The sequence below is a fragment of the Gadus chalcogrammus genome, chromosome 11 (assembly GCF_026213295.1).
Source record: "Gadus chalcogrammus isolate NIFS_2021 chromosome 11, NIFS_Gcha_1.0, whole genome shotgun sequence".
NCBI lineage: Eukaryota > Metazoa > Chordata > Actinopteri > Gadiformes > Gadidae > Gadus > Gadus chalcogrammus.
In genome coordinates, this window is record NC_079422.1 from 16,771,559 (window position 1) to 16,792,655 (window position 21,097).

The window sequence follows — 21,097 nt, forward strand, 5'->3', positions numbered from 1 at the left end:
ATTAGCATTAGACATAATCATTATTCATAGGTAATGAGATAAGGATATAAAGTTACTACACATTTTGCTTATAACTTTTTAAAGTCTGTTTTGAATGATTTACAGAGTAGTAAATAGAAAGATATTTATTCTGTTTATTGTTGGGTAAAATAATACATAATCTTTTTTCTCCATTATTCTGAAACCTAAACCAGATAATCCACTTATTAAGTATCTGATAATAAATGCATCACATCACAACTAATTATTTCCTTGCCTTCTTAAATTGAGGTTCACAGCATAGGGATAGATTAAAGATTGTTGCAAAAAGCGGATGCAAAACAGTTCATATCATATATCATAACAATGGCAGAAGTTCCATGTCCATGCTGTTCACCTCACGATGCGCCCTGTTTCAAACAGAAACCAGGCTGTTTTGTTGTGTATTTCACACTTTTTCTGCTGAAAGGTAGAATCCGCCTCACACACCCCACAATCCCTTTCCCCCATCCCCACTCCCCCACAAACACACACACACACCACCCAATACACACAATGCACTAGCCACACAGTTTGGTTCCTTTGGCAACAAGTCTGTCAGTCAAGGTCATCCAAGTGGATGAGAGAAAGGAGTTTTGAGTGTGAATGAAAACACAAGAGCACTATCTTCTCTGAGATTTGTAATTTGTAGCCTGACAGTCACGATTTCAGAGATGGCTAGCTCAAAAGAGGTTTCATGGGAAAAAAATAGAAAAGTTAAAAACAAAAAGCTGTTACTACTGCTATTGTTTGACTCTGTTTTTGTGTTGCAATACCGTTGCTTGTGAACTGGGGGATTTGTATATGTATCACGCTACCAAGCACTGCAGCTTACATTCATTATTATTATTGTTGATTTAACTCAAATTAATAAAAATAAATCTATCGACCACTTATTCTTTAAAATGTCATAAATAATACCAAATGCCCACTGCATGTTACCAGAACCCATAGTCAGCCTTCAGTCGCCTTGCTTTGTCTGAGAAGCAACCAAGAACCAAAAATTTAAATTTGCATGATTTTAAAATATATATATATTTTAAAAATACGAAAGACTGTTGACCTTCGAAAAATAAATGCTTTTTTAAATCTCTAAGCAGTAGATAATTGGTTATAATTTGACAATACAAAACATTCAAATGAAAGAACAAAATAAAACAAATTCATTCAATTTACCAATTGAGCATTGATTAACAATCAACACAACAGTAGGATACTTTGTCATAAACTCCAGAGACCGCTGCACAGACTTTGTCTCGGTGCAGAGGGCTTTTTGTTCTCTGGGTTATTTGACCTCATTCAAAGCAAACAAGGTGAGCCTTCAGTTTAACATATGATCTGAGCTGCTGCAGCCTCCTAGATGATACAGGCAATCGATACTGTCTCCTTAACGTTGCACCGTTCCTAACGTAGCCCAGCTCAGCATGCCTCTTCACCTAGCTAGGGGTTAGCTTAGCTTAGCTCAGTGGTCTAATCACACGCAAATGCAGCCTGCATCATCTTCGCCCCCTGATGCTAGCTGCCGTTATGTGAAATGCAGGCAGCGCTGCCTCACAATCTGCCTCCATGAACCCATCGGCCGTACCATATCCGCGTAGCGGGGGTCGGCCGGGGAGATCACACATGCACGTGCAGGCAACCCTTTCGCTGCCATCTGCTGTGTCACACAAACTAACACCCACCCCGCAGCTCCCACCCCCCTCCCTCAACGGTCACAATGCACTGTTTCTTATGGCTGTCTGCCAGAAAGAACGTAGTCGGGCTGAGAGCAGCCTCCTACCGAAGAGCCCTCCCCCCCCCTGCTCATAGTACGATCCGGTCATTCCCAGTCTGCTTGGGCTAGCGGAAGAGGGAGAGGGAGGGGAGCAGCTTTGAGGAGGGAGATGTTTTGAGCCTGTACGGAAGAGCGATTGGCCCGAATGCATTCTGTCTGCTCCTCAGAGACATCCAGGTGAGCTGTTTCCTGCGCGAAGGTAAGAGTTGCTATCGTCACGGCTTCTTCCCCTTCTCCTGCATCTCTCGCCTCCCATCCCTCCCTCCGTCCCTCGTCCCCCCCCTGCTTACGGAGCATCGGTGTGGCTTTGTGCGTTTGTGTCCTAGATGACACGCTCGTGTCTGTGTGTGAGAGATTGCCTGCGAGGAAGAAATTCCCCCAGACACGTAGTAATGGTACTCATGCGATAGCCTAGCATGCTACATACGTGCATCCATCCGAGCACTGATGCGGCGTAAGAAGAGAAAAGATGCGTGTGTGCCCGCAGGCATTCACGCGTGCATCTGTGTGTATGTGTGACTGGGGTAGTGTTTGTGAGCGTGGTGTTTTTGTGACACATCTGAAAAGATGGGCAAGCAGGGATTGAAGATGGCTGTGTGTGTGGCTGGAAGGGGGAAGCTTTCTCTGGGCTCTTCCTACAACACTGAATAACTAAACCTTAAAGTAGCTTTTGGTGTGGCGGGCTGTTGTGAGGAACCCCCATGTGTAATGGGGATGTGTAAGGGCTAGGACAGTCTTTTGACCATCAGTGAGCATTTCTTGTACGGTAGATGCCCATCAGCATTGCCTGTAGCCTACTACAGGGTCGGGAGTGGGTTCTAGAGGAATTGACACCTGGTCAAAAAAACAAGACTGGGTGAGAGAATGGGAGTAGGGAGAAGTACTCAACCAACACAAAGCAGTGGCAATTTTCTTACCAGAGGGAAGCAAACGGGTTTTTGGACAGGCTCCAAACATGAGCCAGGCAAGGCCTTTCTTCCACTGAAACATCTCCCCCCCCTCTCTCCACCTTGGGTTTTGTATCCCATTTGCGTTTCAGATGGTTTCAAATGCACACCTCCATGTATATTTTAGTGTGTGGGATAGAGGTTGTGGTCTTCGGTGAACGAGATTCAATGGCCGCACTTTACGTAAACAAACAGGGTGGTATCTGAGAGCGCCCGGGACCTGGGAGGAGAGGGGTCACCAGAGGACCACTTCATCATTAGGGGCTCAGCCGGAACCGTTGGAAAGCACTCATAGCAGATTGGACGTGTTGATTCGTCGCCCTGCATTGTTGAGCTGCTAATGGCTAGGAGCATTTCTGAACAGGGCTGTGGAGGGATTGTAATGGCTTCTTTTGGGATGCATAGCCGGGATATGAAATGACGGGCTGTTTTGAGTGATATTCGATCCCAAAGATGAGTTGTTCGGCCGAAGCCGAGGGTTTTCTTTTGTTCCACCGAACTTGTATATATTTCCTGCGTGACTTATATGTCCTGTTTGACTTGATGCTGATCTTGTAGTCCACTTTAATTTAGGGGATACGATGGTCATTAGATAAGATAATTATTACTCTGCATTGATGATGTCATATTTTTAATGGTTAGTCATCTGTCTTAGCCTTTCACTTTTCCCCTGTGGCTAAATGGAAAAGTAGTTAAGGCAAAGCACAGACCATACTTGCTGAATTGGATTGCAGCTAGTTGGGCTCTTCTGGCTGAGTTTATAGCTTGGTGTTTAGTGTGGTTCAAGTCAGGGGGAAAGGCATCATGGAAATAATCACCAGAAATCCTCATCTCCGTCCATTTTGCCAGCATAGGAAAACTTGGTTGTTCCGTGTGGTGTGTGTGTTAGCATTACTATGTCATTCGCTTCGGTCAGGCTGTGTTTCAGACACCATACCAGGCTGCTCCCTTCCCCACTGTAGAAGAGACTGGGGTAGCGGCGTAGGGTGTGACGTAACAAGGCGTCCACACCAAAACCAATTGTCTAAGTGCTGTTGCTGTCGTTGGGATCCAAGCCAGCCAATGGAGTCATTTCATTTATATTCCAAAGCTTTTTTTCTTTGACTCTTCTGTCTTACTTGTGTCCCTGAATTTTGGCCGGCATTAAGTCATTTAATGGGGAAGTTTGAAGGGCCCAGGCTGACTCACTATCATTGGCTCACCAAAGAGCTGGAACGATGGTCACCTCATGCGAGGTGTGGTTGCTGGACATGAAGGCCCCTCCGGACTTTCCCCTGGACTCTGGGAAAGGGAAGCAGGATGCTCAGAAGTCATAAATAGTTTCATCTGCTTAGTTTTAGTGTGACCGTCAAACTATTTTTCTGCAGAAAGCGTTGAAATATGACTTCCTAAATGTATTACCGAACTCGTTAATAATGGCTGAAACGTCAAAATAGGAACCTTCTGAAATACTGCCTGACAGACCGACGCTGCCAGATTAAGTTTCTATTTCAGTACCTGAGTAATAGTGTGTAGGATATTGTGCAATATATCATATTTTATAAAGTCATTGTGTTTATTCAAGTGCTCTTCATGAGTAGCTTACTGTTGGACTTTTTATTTCCCAATAGTACTGTTATCGGAGGGAATTTCAATTTTGACTTGAATATAAGATGGTGGGGGGTTATGGACAATAGTATTCATGGAAGAATGTATTGATCTTTTGTATCCATATAGAAGGGCTTGACGTTTTACATGGCATCAGCCTTCAGAAGAACTGCTGTGATGTTCTGAGTTATTTGACCCCAATCTCTGCTGCTCTTTTCAGAAAGATCCATGTAGCTTGATTGAAAAGTAGAGTGAAAACAACAGCAGTAGTATTATTGCTACAGACAGTGTAGTGCTCTCCTAAAGACTTAATAGAACATGTCTCCTGCTTGCAGGAGAATCTCCAAATTCCCATCCCATTAAATCCATATTTGCTGTATCAGGCAACAGCATTCAAAGAGTACTGCAGCCCCATCTGTTTTTAGCATCAGAATGACCTAGAAAGACAGAATGCCATGACATCGTTTTGCTTGTCGTAAATGCCACAGATAGACATGGCACTTATAATGCCGGAATGACATCTTTCCAATAAAACCGCTCATTCAATGCCAAGGAAAAGTGTTTGCCACAGATGTACATCGATCGATATACAGTGATATTTGATTAAATATTCTGAAGGATCAAGACAGGGTTTTGAGAACTCGTTATCTCACTCTGATGACCATTTTATCTATGAAACAGAGGCAAACTAGCAGGCAGCTTGCATAAAACAGGCTATCTAGCAGTGCAGCCAACTGAAAGAGGCTAGCTAGCTGCCAGTTAACACAAAGAGGCTACCTAGCCAAGTAGCAGGGATTTAAGAGAGTAAACTGCTCTATCTGGAAGGCTGGAGGCATAACGAGTTCACTAGCTTCAGACCACAGAAGCAGCTGGATTATGAAAGGGTTAGTTCAGGATTTGGGCTCTTTCAATTTTTATGATCCTTTCCGGGTAAGACAAGAGCAGTGAGATCGGTTCACTTATCCAGTACCAGTACCCTTTACTGGTTAGCAAATTCCTGGGTACCAAAGCATTAGCGCCACAACTCCATACACCTTCCAGATAATGCATACATTTGTCTATTTACGTGTGAATGTCTGGAATGACCTACGCTAAGAAGGGAAATTCCAAAAGCAAGAATTCAGCTTATATTACATCAGTTACTACAGAACAATTTTGTACACAGTGGGGGTCACTGAACTGATCAACAAAAAACCTCTGCTCTTGTCGGATCACGGAAACGATCACAAAAGGCGAAAGGCCCACATCCTGAGCTAACCCTTTAAGAAGTATTGGAAGAAGTGATGGAGTGGAGCAACTTATTATGATTGATGGCTAATTGAACATTTATGGCTTCTCCGGTTACTTGGTCTTGATTCATAATGCAGTTCATATGCAGTTAGGCGGACATGATCAATGAGCTGTCCACCTGGAACACTCCCAATGACTCTTTCAGAATGAATGCATAGCAACTACGATAAAAAAATTTCCCAGCATGAAGCCGTTTGCTTAATCCAACGACAAATAGGAAAGGGCATTTATTGACAAAGATATTATTTAGGTTTGAGAAATTATCCCTTTCATAATCCCTTATTAATGTAGCATAATGATGATGAGAGAAAATGTATTAGTTACATCATTGGAGGGAGAAAGGATTGATCGCCATTACTATGCAATAGCAGTGCACAGTTTAGTGCAATTTACAGACCAGGACCGGCTGAATTCCCAGAAGTGAAATGCATTGCATGTATTGCAAATATATTGCAAACAAGTGTTCTGTTTGTCCCCTAGTGACAGTAATTTTTGACATGTGGACCAGTGTTGGTGTATTTTCTTGCACATTTCCAACAGTGTTTGGAACCAGCTCAGAGTATTGCCCGTCAGGCTCATATGAATAGATTAGCTCATCTACTTTACACAAAGGATGGCCGAGTGGAACCTACAATAACATGAGCCATGGGCATTGTGCATTATTCACAGCATGACCACTCCACATTACAGGGATAGCCATGCATAAATAACACTCATTAGACAAGGGTTGCGCTGCCATTTTTCATTCACATGCTGCTCTTAGTTCTGGTGTGCATGGCATTCCAAAAGTGCCATCCCATATGGTAGACCAACTAGTCCTTAGTCTCAGGCTATTCTCATTTCGACTTCTGTTGAATCCTCAACTGTAACTCATGTCAGTCTTCTAGAAATATATTGGCCTTTTTATATCGTTTTCTTTGATAACATCCATGATGTGTTTGGCCACAGCATCCGGGGAAGTCATTTCGCCTCTGGATTTATTCCTAAAATAAGGACTCTGGTAGAAGTCTCCGATGGACTCCCGTCTGAAGTATTGATTCACTGTGGCAGCTTCCATCGCTCTTCTGAACGGGCCCGCCTGCCAGATTGCGTGCGATCTGTTTTCAGGGGTCGTTTTCCAGTGGTTTGGATTAGAATTCGACAGGTAGAAGAGTGCTGTCACGAAGGACATGCCGTGTGTGTGCTACACGTGTTTTTGACTGCTTGAACAGGCCTCCTTTGCCACTATTTTGTACTCTCTCCCCCTCCTCCCTCTTTCATGAATCGTGTGTGTGCTGGAGGCCCCATGCTTTCCCCCTCCTCCATCCCTTTCTCCAGTTACTCAATTTCTATGATACATCTCTCATCCTCTTATTCATGTATTCCTCTCCCAGACAGTATTTGCACAAGCACATTTTTGAGTTTTAATCACAGCCTACTCCAGTCCAGAGGCTTAGTATAATACAGAACAGCTCAACAGATGCACTTTTCTTATTTTTTTCCTTTTTTCATTTCTTGGCTCATCTGTTGGCAATGCCAGGGGGTTATTTACTCCAGTGAAAGAGGTCGGTTGAAACATAAACATGGGGCAGTTGAACCAGGGAAACCTTGCACGGCGGGGACATGTTCCAATAGGTTTGAGGAAGGTGGGAGGAGGAGCTGCAAACTGACTCCTCCCTGCTTATTCAAGTAATTAGAAGTCCTTCCTAGACGGTAGAACCTCATGCTTTAATATTTAATCTTGGAGGAAGGCAGCGGCAAAACATGTCATGCTGCCTTGCACCCTTTGTAGCATAGTACACACACACACTGCATGCATGGTAGTGGTTCTGGTCAGGGTGGAGCTGGATGAGCTAGTAAGTCTTTCTCTCTGTGTGTGTGTGTGTGTGTGTGTGTGTGTGTGTGTGTGTGTGTGTGTGTGTGTGTGTGTGTGTGTGTGTGTGTGTGTGTGTGTGTGTGTGTGTGTGTGTGTGTGTGTGTGTGTGTGTGTGTGTGTGTGTGTGTGTGTGTGTGTGTGTGTGTGTGGACGCCTCTTCAATTGAATTCTGTCTGGGGTTTCTGTGAAGATGTACATGCCTTACGCAGATTTGTACGACTGTTTCGGAGTGTCTGTGGGAGGGCTGCATTGAAGAACGCCAAGCCTGCAAACAAACCCGATGGAGTAGAGCCGGCGAGAGGAATAGAGCTGGTTTAGAGACAGAGAGAGACGGAGACAGAGAGAGAAGCAGGACTTTACGCTGCAGAGGAAAGAGACAGATGAAAAGCTGCATGGATCCGGAGGGGGGGTGGTAGTGGGGGGGGGGGGGGGGGGGGGGAATGGCGCTGGAGTGAAGCTGAACCGCAGTAATCGCAGACGGATTTACTTTCCTTGTCATCTTTTTTTCTCTTAATACTCACCTTAATCTCCTCCTCCTCCCTCTCCTCCTCTTCCTCCTCCTCCCCCACCCCACCTCCTCTCCTCCTCACAGATATGTGTCACGAAGATGTCCACACGCAGCCTCCAGGGAAAGGACGTCAAACCCCTGGACACCATCCCTGAGGACAAGAAGGTGAAGGTCCAACGCACGCAGAGCGGCTTCGACCCCTTTGAGAAGCCGGCGGGCCAGGTGAAGAGGGTCCACTCGGAGAACAATGCCTGCATCAGCTCCAAGAGCGCCGCCAGCGGCAAAGAGTCGCCCAAACTGCGCCGCCACTCCAGCCCCAGTTCTGTGAGTGACCCTGTCCGTCGTCGCTTGTTGTTTATCAGTAGCCGCCGCCGTACGACATCGGTATCGTGGGAGCGGACGAACGTGTGTTGAGTGTGATCACGCGAGGCGCTGCAAGGGGACTTGTGTTTCCGGGTTTCATTGGTTGAGCTTGATGTGGTTGAATATTGCTTGAGCCCTGATGCTTTATTTCCCCCGTGGATTCATTGGATTTGTTTGCAAATGTTGCCTTTTCCTTAATCATGCCGATGCGATGTTTCGCCTCGCTTCGTATCTATGTTTATGTTTGTTTTTAATGAGCTCTGAATGTAGACCACATAATTACCGGGCGCACAGAATACGATTTAATAACAGTGATGTGAGGCCTGACTGATTGCCTGCCAGTGTTGCTTCGGGAGGAAAATTTATTGTTTGAGTCGTGATTGGGAAATCGGTAAATTGGCTATTTCATAGCCTCCCATCATGTTTAGTCAACTGTACCCTCATGTTCTTTCCCAAACAATATGCATTACATTACATTTCATAGAGAACCACTTATATTCAAGAAAATACAGTTGCCTGGTTTGTTGCACAGCTCTCCCCCTCACTGACAACTTAATGCGTACTTCAATCTTTGTTCTCCATTTTCTTTGCGCAATCAATTTATGTCTTTCATTCCGATTTCGTGCCACTCGAAACATAGCCAATATCCACAACAGTTTAGAGAAACTGAAGAAAATGACGCCTTAATCAACCTCGAACACAGAACAAAAAAGGTTGATGCATTTGTAGCATTTGGATAGTTGAGGGTTTGGGCCTTTGAGTGAAATACGATCTTAGCACGGCGAAGATGGTAGTTATTTTCAGTAGCTTCCTTTGAGACATGCTCTCTTCACAGTGAACACTGTTGCCTCAAACATATGGTGCCATGTGAATTCTGTTGTGAACATTGTCAGAAGCCAGATGCTTTGCTTTCACTCTGTTTGATTGCATTCTCGTCACACTGCAATTCGGGAGACTAATTGTGCCTTTTTTGGAGCCTGCCAGGGATAAATGTTACAAGTTCTTTGGGTCAAAAGAGAGGACACCCAGGTCCCTGTATCACCTTCTTAGTAACACAGCCGTGTTGCTGAGAACAGTCCTACTTGCTTGTACAGGTATTGGACAACAAGCTCTGCATTATGCTTACTAGAGGCAGCCCAGCACTGTTTACCAAGTCACTTCGGTACCCCATGCATTACAATTCAGTCAGCTAAGGACAAAACATAGAAGATGGAAGCCATCTGATTGCTCATTCATTTCTGAAATATGCATGAGCAGCCCAGATGGGTCCCCTGTCCCCTTGAGGCGGGGGTGAAATATGTGGCCATCCTATCTCTGTTGGTGAAATTGGAGGTGATGAGTCATTTCGTTAAGAGTCCCTATGCGAGAAGATAACTTCCTTTGACTTTCACAGCTTACTCTGACGGGGGCAGGATAGTGATACCACCCCCGGTGGACCGGAGGATGTTTTGACAGGGTTTTGATATAATAGTGGATATATAATGTTGTCCGGTTGTGTGTTTCATCTTTTATGTAACACCGGTTTATTTCAAAAGGTAGAAATATGCAGCTTGATTTATAAAAAACACATTTCTATGATCACAAAAATGTGTGCCTGTAGTCACTATGTTGATAATTTTCAGTTGGCTACTGATGAATTAAAATGTGATGATACTGATTTATGTGCAGTAGAGTTTTTTACCTGACAGAGTAATTTGTGTGCAACAAGAACCGTCTTGTTACTGCCTAGTTAGGCTTTGGTTTAGGAGCTGCATTCTGTCCAACATGGTTTTTTTGGGGGATTGTTTGTTGTCGTTGTAATAATGCAGTTTCGCTTCCTGATTCATCCCAGGGGAGCACATTTATTGAGACAAAAAACGGACTTCAAAAACGCTGAGCTTGTACGCAGAACAGAAATGAGATGCATTTGCAAGAAAGACAGATTTTCACAGGCGAGATTGATGTTAAATCACAAGACACACACACACACACACACACACACACTGTGTTTGTGTTGACCAGTCCTATTATTTTTTCAGGGACGGTCTAGAATCATCCCTGAGCTCCTGCCCTGGTATCGACTTGGCCGATTGATTTTTCTCTGGCTTTAGTAACTAATCATCAAACAATTTAAATCGGGACAATTTACTCTGTGATTATATTATACGGGCAGATTACAGGATGTTGTGCAGTAGGAACCAAAAAGAGGAAATGCATTCTCTTTGCGGTCGCCTCTCTGTCCATGTCTATCTGCCTGTTGACACTGAATCATTCAGCAGCGTACAGTGTACAATAACGACCCAGGACAGCCTAGCTAATAAAAGGTGTCTGACCTACCGCACGGTTGCGTAGCAAGCCCCATCACAGGCCATCGCTACCTCTCGCCTTACCTCGACGCATGTGATCCATCATGCGGTTGTAATGGCTGTCACCACCTCCTGATCCACGACACGCAACACGGCTGACCGCTTGGCTAAAACCCATCAGTGTCCAAAAAAAAACAAAAAACCTGTTCTATCTATTCCTTCCCTGGGCTTTCTGCCTGGACTTTAGCCCTGCCAAGTTGTGTTTAGACGCAGGTGTCACTTGGAAAGAGCACTTCAAGCATTGTCAGTATAAGCTCATTGAAGAAAGTACTCAGGCGTCTTTATTTATTCATCCCCCCCAGAGATGCTGTCTGGGAACATCTACTTGGTGATACAAGTTACTTTATTTTGTGACTCTTTCTGGAGAAAACATTTCTTTATCCCTAACCTTTCATCATGTTTGTCCCTTGTTCTCAGCCTACAAGCCCCAAGTTTGGAAAAGCTGATTCCTATGAGAAGCTGGAGAAGCTGGGAGAGGGATCATACGCCACGGTTTACAAAGGAAAGAGCAAGTAAGTTTTGTTCGACAGTCAGCCAACATTCACAATAATACCACGTATATATATATCGCATGTGTCCGCTCTTCCACGACAAGTTATTCCATTTATTGATTTACTGATCAGTGGCATACATAATTGTGCTCCTCTATCAGAAACGTTTCAGCTTGTTAGATTCAAATCTAGATGAGAGGCACTTTAAATAATCAATGAACAAAGGCTCTGTTGTGAGGAACACATCCAGACAGATTTATCTCTGGCTCGCAGCTCATTTGGAACTTGTTTTGGAAAGTTTGATTCAATTCAGGAGGTTCTAGGTTTCGATCCCAAATGTCCGCAGTCTAGTCCAGTCCTTTAGCCAGATCAGTAACCTGTCAGCATGATGCTCTGTCTATTGACAGTCATTCTGTTTGTTCACTCTCTGCTCTGTCTGCCAGGGTGAACGGGAAGCTGGTGGCCCTGAAGGTGATCCGCCTGCAAGAGGAGGAGGGCACCCCCTTCACGGCCATACGAGAAGGTGAGGGGTACCCATGGGGTACTGGCTGTAGGCCAGCTAGCTCCAGCGCTGGGCCAGGACCAAGGATAACTATTATTAGGAATAGTTGGGTCTCCAATGATGCATACCTATTTGAAAGTAAAACTTAGTAGAAGATGTGAAAGTCTATTTTTGCCTAGTGGGGCAAAGCGAGAGATAAAGTGGTGAGTTTTTTTTTTTCACGCAGAGCGAGGCAGGGGGGGAGAGAGAGAGGATTTGGCATCCAAAGGCAGAAACCAGTCTTTTTTCTATTGAGATGAGAAACTGATTCTGTCTGTTTGATCAGTGTGTGATCCTGGATTTGTGATATGGTAGCAATTTGGAGCAGCACACACACACACTCACACCACACACAAATGTGCCTGCCTCGACACCTTCAGTGGGCCCATCAGAAAAGCACTTTGAAATCTGACTAATTCAGCAATTACTTGTGGAGAAGCTCCCAACCTTGATACGTGGCTAGAATTTCAAACCCTAACCCTAACTTTACCACGGATGCATATAAGACAAACACATTTAGGGCCCATCGAAGACACAGGGGCTGAGTGTGTGTGTGTGTGTGTGTGTGTGTGTGTGTGTGTGTGTGTGTGTGTGTGTGTGTGTGTGTGTGTGTGTGTGTGTGTGTGTGTGTGTGTGTGTGTGTGTGTGTGTGTGTGTGTGTGTGTGTGCACATATCTCCACTCATCAGCGGTGCTCTGTCAGAGTGTCTATGGTTTTGAGGGGGTCCCTTGGACTGCTCACGCTCTTTGAGGCAGCGTGCTCCATGTGCAGAGAGCATACCCCATGGTGTGGGTGTGGGTGTGTGTGTGTTTGCATCTTTGATCTGTTTAATACATTCTCCGAGGTATGACTATGGGATGAATGCATTCATGAGGGCTGTGCTGCTCGCGGGCTCCGGGATGCGTCCCAGGTGCTCTGTGCCCTTGGTCGGACTTTATTTGTGCAGGGGGTTAGGTTTTACAGTCTCGGTGAGCAGCACTCGCCAGGATGCATTTGAGTGGCTCTGGATCACAGCTTGCTTATCGACTGCTAATCATGACCTGCCGTGTCAAGTCGTGTACGCGTTGGCCCCCCCGACCAATAACCTAGTCTCACAGACCTGCGTTTATTTGAAGTGAGTCCTCTAACTCAGGACAAGGCAACACTTCCAAAAGCCCAACTGGCGAAAAAGAATAAAACTTGAGAAATGGAAGTCCTTTTAAATAGACAGTTAATAGTATTTGGGTTTTGCGCGGGCAGACAAAATAGCAAATTATCTTTCACTTCAGATGAATCCGAAATGACGAAAAGGCAAACTAAGAAGCAGGGTCAGAAGGACTAGGAGTCGGCTGTTAATATATGATTTAGATTGATTCAAACTTTCCCATGAATGCCGTGGTTTGCCTCACCCCCCCCCCCCCCCCCCCCCCCCCCCCGCTGAGATAATGAGATCATTAGAGTTAACAGTGAGGAATAAAACATCAAGGTTTGAGCCCCTCCCTGAGGTGCTGTCCATGTATCTCCCTCTTTCTCCCTCTCCCTCTCGTTCTCTCCCTTCCTCTCGCTCCCTTTCTCTCCCTCTATCTTTCTTTCTCTCTCTCCACTTCTTCCTCTCCCTCCCTCGCTCTCCCACTCCCTCTATACCTCCCTCCCCATCTCCTTCTCCCTGTCTTCCGCCCCCTCTCTCCCTCTCTCCCTCTTGTTTCGTGTTGTTGATGAACGAGTGTGGGAACCCATGCCCGTAAATCCACCGTTTCCATTTCCTCCGACTGATTAATCTTTGACCGATCCTCAGCACTCGTGGCAGGGCACGCCTGGTGCTGGCTGCACTGATGATGTAGTGGGCGATGCCGCTAATGATCGCCTGGATCACAGAAGTTTGTCTCCCGTTGTCTCTCATATCCTTAAAATGTTCTTCAAGGCTCTCTCTCTCTCTCTCTCTCTCTGTCTCTGTCTCTGTCTCTGTCTCTGTCTCTGTCTCTGTCTCTGTCTCTGTCGCTCTCGCTCTCGCTCTCTCTTTCTATCGCTCTCTCACAGGCTCTTCAACTGTTTCCATCTCTCTCTCTCTCTCCCTCTGCAGCATCTCTCCTCAAAGGCCTGAAGCACTCCAATATTGTTCTGCTCCATGACATCATTCACACCAAGGAAACCCTGACTCTCGTCTTTGAGTATGTGGTGAGTACCAATGCTGTGTTTCCTTAAACTGCCTACAATTGTTATAAGTTATACATTTTCAATTGAATACGAGTAAATACGGTTCAAGGTGTTCTTGCTTTAAGAGAGAAACTGAACGAACTACCATTTGGGAACATTCAGCTGAAAGGAAGGGTTAGGGGAGGTCATCGATTTAATCAAGTTTCCATTTTTTGACACATTCCCTAAAGGATCGTGAGGGCTGGGGATGTTTAGAAAGAAGCAGTCTTTGTTTACAAGGCCGCCTAGGAACGCTGACCCTCCGCGCACTAAAGGGAACCAAGACACTCATTTTTCTTCAACCTCAATATGAAGTCGGCCCAAACCACCCGGCCACTTGGCCCTACTACAGGTGGCCCTATTCCTGGAAGGGCCCTATTTAATAGGTTTCCGCAACGTCTGTTTTTAATGCAGGGAACCGCTTCGGCAGCTTTTATTTATTTATCTTTAAAAAAACACATGTTTTTACCTTCCTACACTTCACGTGATGATTATTATTTATGCAGACATGGAGTTTATAGATCCGCAGGGCCACCAGTGGTTCCTGAGAGGAGGATCAAGCTCTTAACTAGCAGTGTCTCTTAATGAGGGAGGAGACCTAGGGGGAAGGGGGTCCCTGTAGGAACCAGCCATGACCTTGCCGTGTGCAGTTGAAACTCCTCAAGGAACCAGCCATGACCTTGGCGTGTGCAGTTAAAACTCCTTTAGGAACAAACCATGACCTTGGCGTGTGCAGTTGAAACTCCTCAAGGAACCAGCCATGACCTTGGCGTACGGGGTTCAGAATCAGGTAGAAACTAGCCATGACCTTGGTGTATGCAGTTTGATAACAACAAAGTGCATCACCATACACTCTTCCGCACAGTTAGATAGTGAACTACCAGCGTAATTTAACGGCCACATGTCACCCGCTGACACTGGAACACAAAGCATGGGGCAAAAAGTATGGAGCAATTTTCCAAAACATATAACTGCACAATCCCATATCGAGATCTATGGTTGGGAACCAGAGTTACAAATCGGCTCCATCCCATAAGGCAATATTAAAAAATTGCATGCAAACAAAGTGGTTGCCGGTTAACCTCTGGGAGAGCGAATATGATGAATTTTCATTTCCCCACATACCCATGAATATGAAATAGGACAGGTAGTGTCTATTTGACAAGAGAAATAAATAAATTAAATAAATAAATAATGGCCTAAAAAATATAAAATAGGAGACTGCAGTAGGTTTTGATGCGGTCGACCTTCTATGCTCGGCTGATATTTTGATGCTGATACAATATCCTGCTGCTCCCCCCCCCCTCCCCCTGCCTCCCCTCCATGCTTGTTCCAAAGCCATCTCTTTTACATACAGAGAGGGTTTCTTCCACCGAGCCAAATCAATTCATTTTACCCGCCTCTGCCCGTTAATGATGATTGACAGGGGAAGAGAGAACGAGAGCGGGGGCGAGGGAGGGACACATGGGAAGGTCACAGAAGTGAGAGGAATTGCAAACAAGATGAGCGTTTGAAGGAACAGCGATGGAGAATGCGAAAACCGCTGCGAAACAAGACGGATACAGTCAATGAGCAATAGAGCGAGAGGAAATCATTCGAGGAAAAGGAAAGATGTCAAGGTAGAGAGGGAGAGGGGATAAGACTGAACGGAGAAGACGGAAGGAGTGGATTTTCGGTCAAAATGGACGTGCACGACTAAATCCTGTGGCTGGAGTGGCTTTCTGAATTATTCAGAGAGGTCGGGGGGGTGGGGGCTGTCGGGTCGTGATGGGCATCCGAAGTTTGTAAATATCAGCCTGACCCAAGGGTCGTGCCACATCACACACACACACACACACACACACACACACACACACACACACACACACACACACACACACACACACACACACACACACACACACACACACACACACACACACACACACACACGTAAGCAATCCCCCATTGCACACACACACACACACACACACACACACACACACACACACACACACACACACACACACACACACACACACACACACACACACACACACACACACACACACACACACACACACACACACACACATATACCCGACCTACACAATACATACACCTAGTAGACAGGATAGAAAAAGGATGAAATAAATAAAATATGATTACCGGTACACATGTTTTGGCACAGTTCACAAGCACACATTCACACAAACTGATTGCATAAATATGCACGGGACATAGGCTTTCATGTGCAAACTGTGACATGCAAACACATATGGCTGAGACAGTCACAAGTAGACTAGCTATCCATCCGAGACAGACAAATCCCCCCCCCCAGGACTATCTATAGTCATTTGAACACCTTTACACTATGCATTCGAACCTCCTGACAACACATTGGGAATTTTTTGCTCTGCTTTTTTCAACAAAGGCCAACCATCCACAATAGGAACTGTTCATCTCTTTTACAAGACAGTGAGATGTCCTGTGAGTGTTTTGGTGCAGGATGAGGATGTCTGGCGCGGATTAGCTCCGTGTTTTTGAGCGGCGGCAGGGAGAATCTGGGTGCGGCTCAGATGTCTTAAAAGAGCCCTTTCATTAGCTAATGCTGTTGTCTTAGTGAAACCCTTACCCACAAGGACATGGAGAACAACACAACACGCCACACACTCCACTACGCTTCCACCACGCTCCACTACACTCCACGCCCTTCTTTTGCTGAGGGCTGCGGTCGGAATAATGAGGGGAGTTCTTCGGGGATGGGTTTTGCAGGCACTTTGCTATGCAATGTATGCAGAGTAAATGAACACGGTAGGCGCAACGCTAGCAGTGTGAAATTGAGCTAAATCGGTGTATATATATATGTGTGTGAATGTGCATGTATCTGGTCATAACGTTTTCCCCATGCTTCCCCCCCCCCCACAGCACACAGACCTGTGTCAGTACATGGACCGGCATCCCGGGGGCCTCCACCCGGACAACGTCAAGGTACGCCACACCCCTCGTAGACGCACTCCTCACCACCACCACAGCCCGGCACAGCTGGCTCCACCTGAGCACCGGCTTAAGCAGAGCCCCGCAGTCCTGGGGGGACGTGTCTTTACCCACGCCGGGACACTCGGTGTGCTATTAGTGTGGTGGGTGGGTGGGTGGTGGAGGGCTGAGGAGCAGGTGCAGCCAAGGACAGGCGCTGGTGGTGCCAACACGGGTGATGGAGTGAATGAGGCCAGTTAGAGGGGTGACTAGATTGCATGGGGGGGGGTCGAAGGGTAGAGGGGCGGTTGCCAGTTTCCCAGATCTACATTAGTTACATAACACTTTCCTACATTACTGTCGGAGAGGATTTGTTGTCTGTCTCTTGTTGACAGCCGTGAATTATTCAGGTTTTATTCGGAGGAAAGCCCAGCAGTGGGTCCCGTCGTGCTCTTCCACCACCTGCGGTGGTGGAGGAGGCGTGGGAGGGTGGGCAGCTACCACTGTGTGGGAGTCTTTACTTAGTTACTGCTTTGGCGTGTAAACCAGGTTAATGCAGGAAGCGCTAGAAGAACAGTCAATTGGCGTGTTTGTATTCATGTTCAGTACTTTAAGGTTTCTGTTAGATATCCAACGTTATTCTGATGATGATCAAACATTTTTTGTGTCTGAATTGGTTTACAATGTTATATAATACCTTATCATGGAAAAAAGATGGATAACGTTTTTTTATCCGTGTTAATACGGCCCTAGGCTCTTTTTCCCTCTATGCCGTTCAAGTTATATAAAGTAAAAAGACGTGGGAAATAATAATGCGCTTTAAATTATATTGTCAACATCATATTTACTGTATCATCTCTATGTATATGTACTTTAAATCATAGAAATCACAGCTTAAGATGAATCAGCACGTTCTCTTTCTTAAATCCACTCCAATATTATATTTCTATCAATAATTGATATGTCATAAAAAAAAAGCGGTGGTCACCTGAGAATTATTTCACAGGTTTTCTTGAACAGTGAATTAATTTACAGCTGGTGCATTTTATCAGAGAGAGAGGGAGAGAGAGAGAGGGAGCGAGATGCCCTTGTATCCCCTTGGTTTACTGCGCTAAGCAAACAAACTACCCTGCTGTTATTTGTTCATTTCCTAACCGCGTTGTCTGGTAAGATAAATAGCGTTCTCATACTGGTGCTGATGACCCGACATATTTTATAGCGGTGAAGTTGTTTGCTGTAATCATAAGCGGTATGACACCTCACCATAAAATAATTAACTCTGCAAATCACAACAGTAAGTCACGCAGCCCTCGGTATAGAGCCTGCACTGCTATTGCACACGAGAATGGGACAGGTTCACCACCAGAGGCTTGGCGACCGGCCCAATGACATCTCTAAGCAGTGAGTGCCCTCACAAGACCAGGGGGGCTGGGGGTGGGGGGGGCTGGGTGGTACCGGTGAGACGGCCCTGGACAGATGACTCCCTGGGGAGCACTACACACTGAACATGGAGGAGGGCTAATGATCCCACAGCCTGCTGGAGGTGTGTGTGTGTGTGTGTGTGTGTGTGTGTGTGTGTGTGTGTGTGTGTGTGTGTGCGTGTGCGTGTGCGTACGTGCGTGTGTGTGTGTTCTCGCCTATATCCTTGCATCATGTGAGGGAGGGTCCGTCCCACTCATCAAAAGCTTTTAATTCGATAGACCCGCCCACTCCCCAAGTCTCTTTGAAGACCACAAATTCATTATTTTCCTAAACAGCGTCTCAAGTATTAAACGAGGGAGCCGGTGAACAGGCTCACTAGCGGAGGAGTGCTGCGGGTGCTCGCAGATCTCGCTCTCATTAGGCCCATTTGGATGGACTCTGAGGGGGCCTACTGTGGTCGTCCGGTCCGTCCTCCAGTATTAGACTGACGGACATGGAAGCCATTAGTGTTGCCATTGGAGCTGGAGCACACTCGTTGCTAATATAATCACTGAGCGGGGATCCCTGTGTGTGTGTGTGTGTGTGTGTGTGTGTGTGTGTGTGTGTGTGTGTGTGTGTGTGTGTGTGTGTGTGTGTGTGTGTGTGTGTGTGTGTGTGTGTGTGTGTGTGTGTGTGTGTGTGTGAAGCACTTTGAACTAAATGATGATGGTATTGCAGAAGGCCAGATGTTGGGAACCGGCTACTTTTCTGTGTTTCCTCCGCTTTTATTTTCATCATTGTCAGCATCTGGGATGAGCACACGCGGCTAATGTGCATTGGCTGATGGCCAGTCAGTCGTCCTTTATTGGATTACAGCCAGTAAGCCTAGACCCCATGTCTCGGAGCAGATCTGAATGTATCAATTTGAAACTGACACCAGCAAAGGGGCTAGGGTTAGGGTTAGAGATTTCAGTGTTGGGGGTTAGGATTAGGGATGTCAGTGTTAGGTGTTAGGGTTAGGGATGTCAGTTTTGGGTGTTGGGGTCTAACAACAATGTATTTGATAATCATTTTTCAAAAAATTGTACCAAGCGCTGACCAGTTTTCCAAAACAATCATAGATCCACTGAATCTGATGGTTGCACGCGTTGCGTTACTCCGACCGTTCCTCGCTCAAACTGCAAACAGTGCGGCAGCGGCTTCATGATGAAACACACAGTCCCACCAGGACAGGAATAACAAACATATTAGCACACCGCCATTATAAGGCTGATAATTACTCCCCTCAAAGTGTTTTTGTTTCCTTTCACTGGGTCCCTGTTGGCCGACGCAGGCATGTGCAGCGGTGTGTGTGTTTGCCTGATGCGCTACATTAGGGACACCCGAGACGCACACTGGAAGCTCCGGTGGAATAGACGACGGAAGTCTCCCCGCGATACCGAGCAGATGGTTCCCCCTCTTCACTCCATTTAACACTTCTCTTTACTTCTCTGTCACTTCCACCACTTCATGCTGCAGATTCACGACTTTGAGCACACCGCCACGCCTGTGCTGTTTTTCGCAGTACTCAGTGTTTCAGTGTTGCAGTGTTTTCGGCGATAAGTTTCCACTTCATGTTTTCTCTTCAGTTCTTGAAAGTGCCTTTAAACACCACATCCTCCAGCAACAAAGCACCAGCGCCCGGCACGCGCTTTTATTTTGTCATAGCCTCCTTTTCCTTTTCATCTTTCTTTCTCTCGCCCCAATTCTGTCCTTTTTTCGTGCCTGCACCTCCCATAAGCATAGTAATGAGAGATATATGTGTGTCTGTGTGTGTGTTGCGTGTATGTGTGGTGTGTGTGTGTGTGTGTGTGTGTGTGTGTGTGTGTGTGTGTGTGTGTGTGTGTGTGTGTGTGTGTGTGTGTGTGTGTGTGTGTGTGTGTGTGTGTGTGTGTGTGTGTTTTTATGTGTGGTGTAACAGGATCAAGATGAGATGAACAGCTTCTGTTAAACACACATCTCCCACATCCTCCTCTGCAGCGCTCCAACGCTTCCCTTTGATTCTTTGTGCTGCTGGTGAAACTCAAGACGGACCCCGGTAGACAGCTCTGTCATTTTGATGCATCGCCTCATATGTTCCCGCGATCTGAATGGGAGATTCAGACAGACGGAGCGCCAGCTTTGGCGTCGCCCCGCAGATAACGAGTCGAATATTCATTTTGGGCCGTCTCACATCTACGGGACACTTATCTTGATACAGACCCGCGGCGGCTTAATGAAAACGACCGCGACGACTAGTCCATCCTTAGGAAAACCAATTGTGTGCATTGCTCTGGCGTTGGCGCGACAGATGGCAGTTGGCAGTGCTGTCTCTCATCTGAAGCTCAAGCGGCAGGTCATGTTGCCAAAAATACCATTCACAGAGTTTATTTTATTACATTATTACACCAGCGGTTACTGTGCAATTATTTAGCCGAATGGGAATCATGAAACGGTCTCGCATTACTACTTGTGGGTGTCGATGAGCTCCAACAGCCCGTTTCTAAAGCTGATTAAAGGTGTCTCGGATGCCCCCCCCCCCCCCCCCCCCCCCCCACACCAGGAGTCTTCAGTGTTTCATGATGTGTGTATTAAACATGAAGAAGGTGTTTAATTATGAATACAGCCCCCTTCGTCAAATTACCTTGTCATTGGGCTCCATTAGGATCGTAATCTCCATGAACTAATTAAAAACCAGGTCCATAAATAACTGTGTGAACCCTGATTGTAAAAGAAAGAGTGTGATGATGTCATTTAATCTTTATACATGGTATAGCACCCCGCCCCGCCGTCGCTGAGTGAGCACCTACATTACGCTTTAGCGCTGATCCC

At 46.0% G+C, this 21,097-nt stretch overlaps 1 protein-coding gene across 1 annotated transcript in view; it reads left to right on the forward strand.

The window, feature by feature from the left end:
* Positions 1 to 21,097, forward strand: part of cdk14 (cyclin dependent kinase 14) — a 99,799-nt gene that overhangs the window by 17,179 nt on the left and 61,523 nt on the right. Inside the window, exons 3-7 of the mRNA XM_056601538.1 lie at positions 8,064 to 8,303; positions 11,105 to 11,199; positions 11,622 to 11,701; positions 13,779 to 13,873; positions 16,799 to 16,861. Coding sequence (XP_056457513.1) covers positions 8,064 to 8,303; positions 11,105 to 11,199; positions 11,622 to 11,701; positions 13,779 to 13,873; positions 16,799 to 16,861 — 573 coding nt within the window. The remainder of the gene's footprint in view (positions 1 to 8,063; positions 8,304 to 11,104; positions 11,200 to 11,621; positions 11,702 to 13,778; positions 13,874 to 16,798; positions 16,862 to 21,097) is intronic.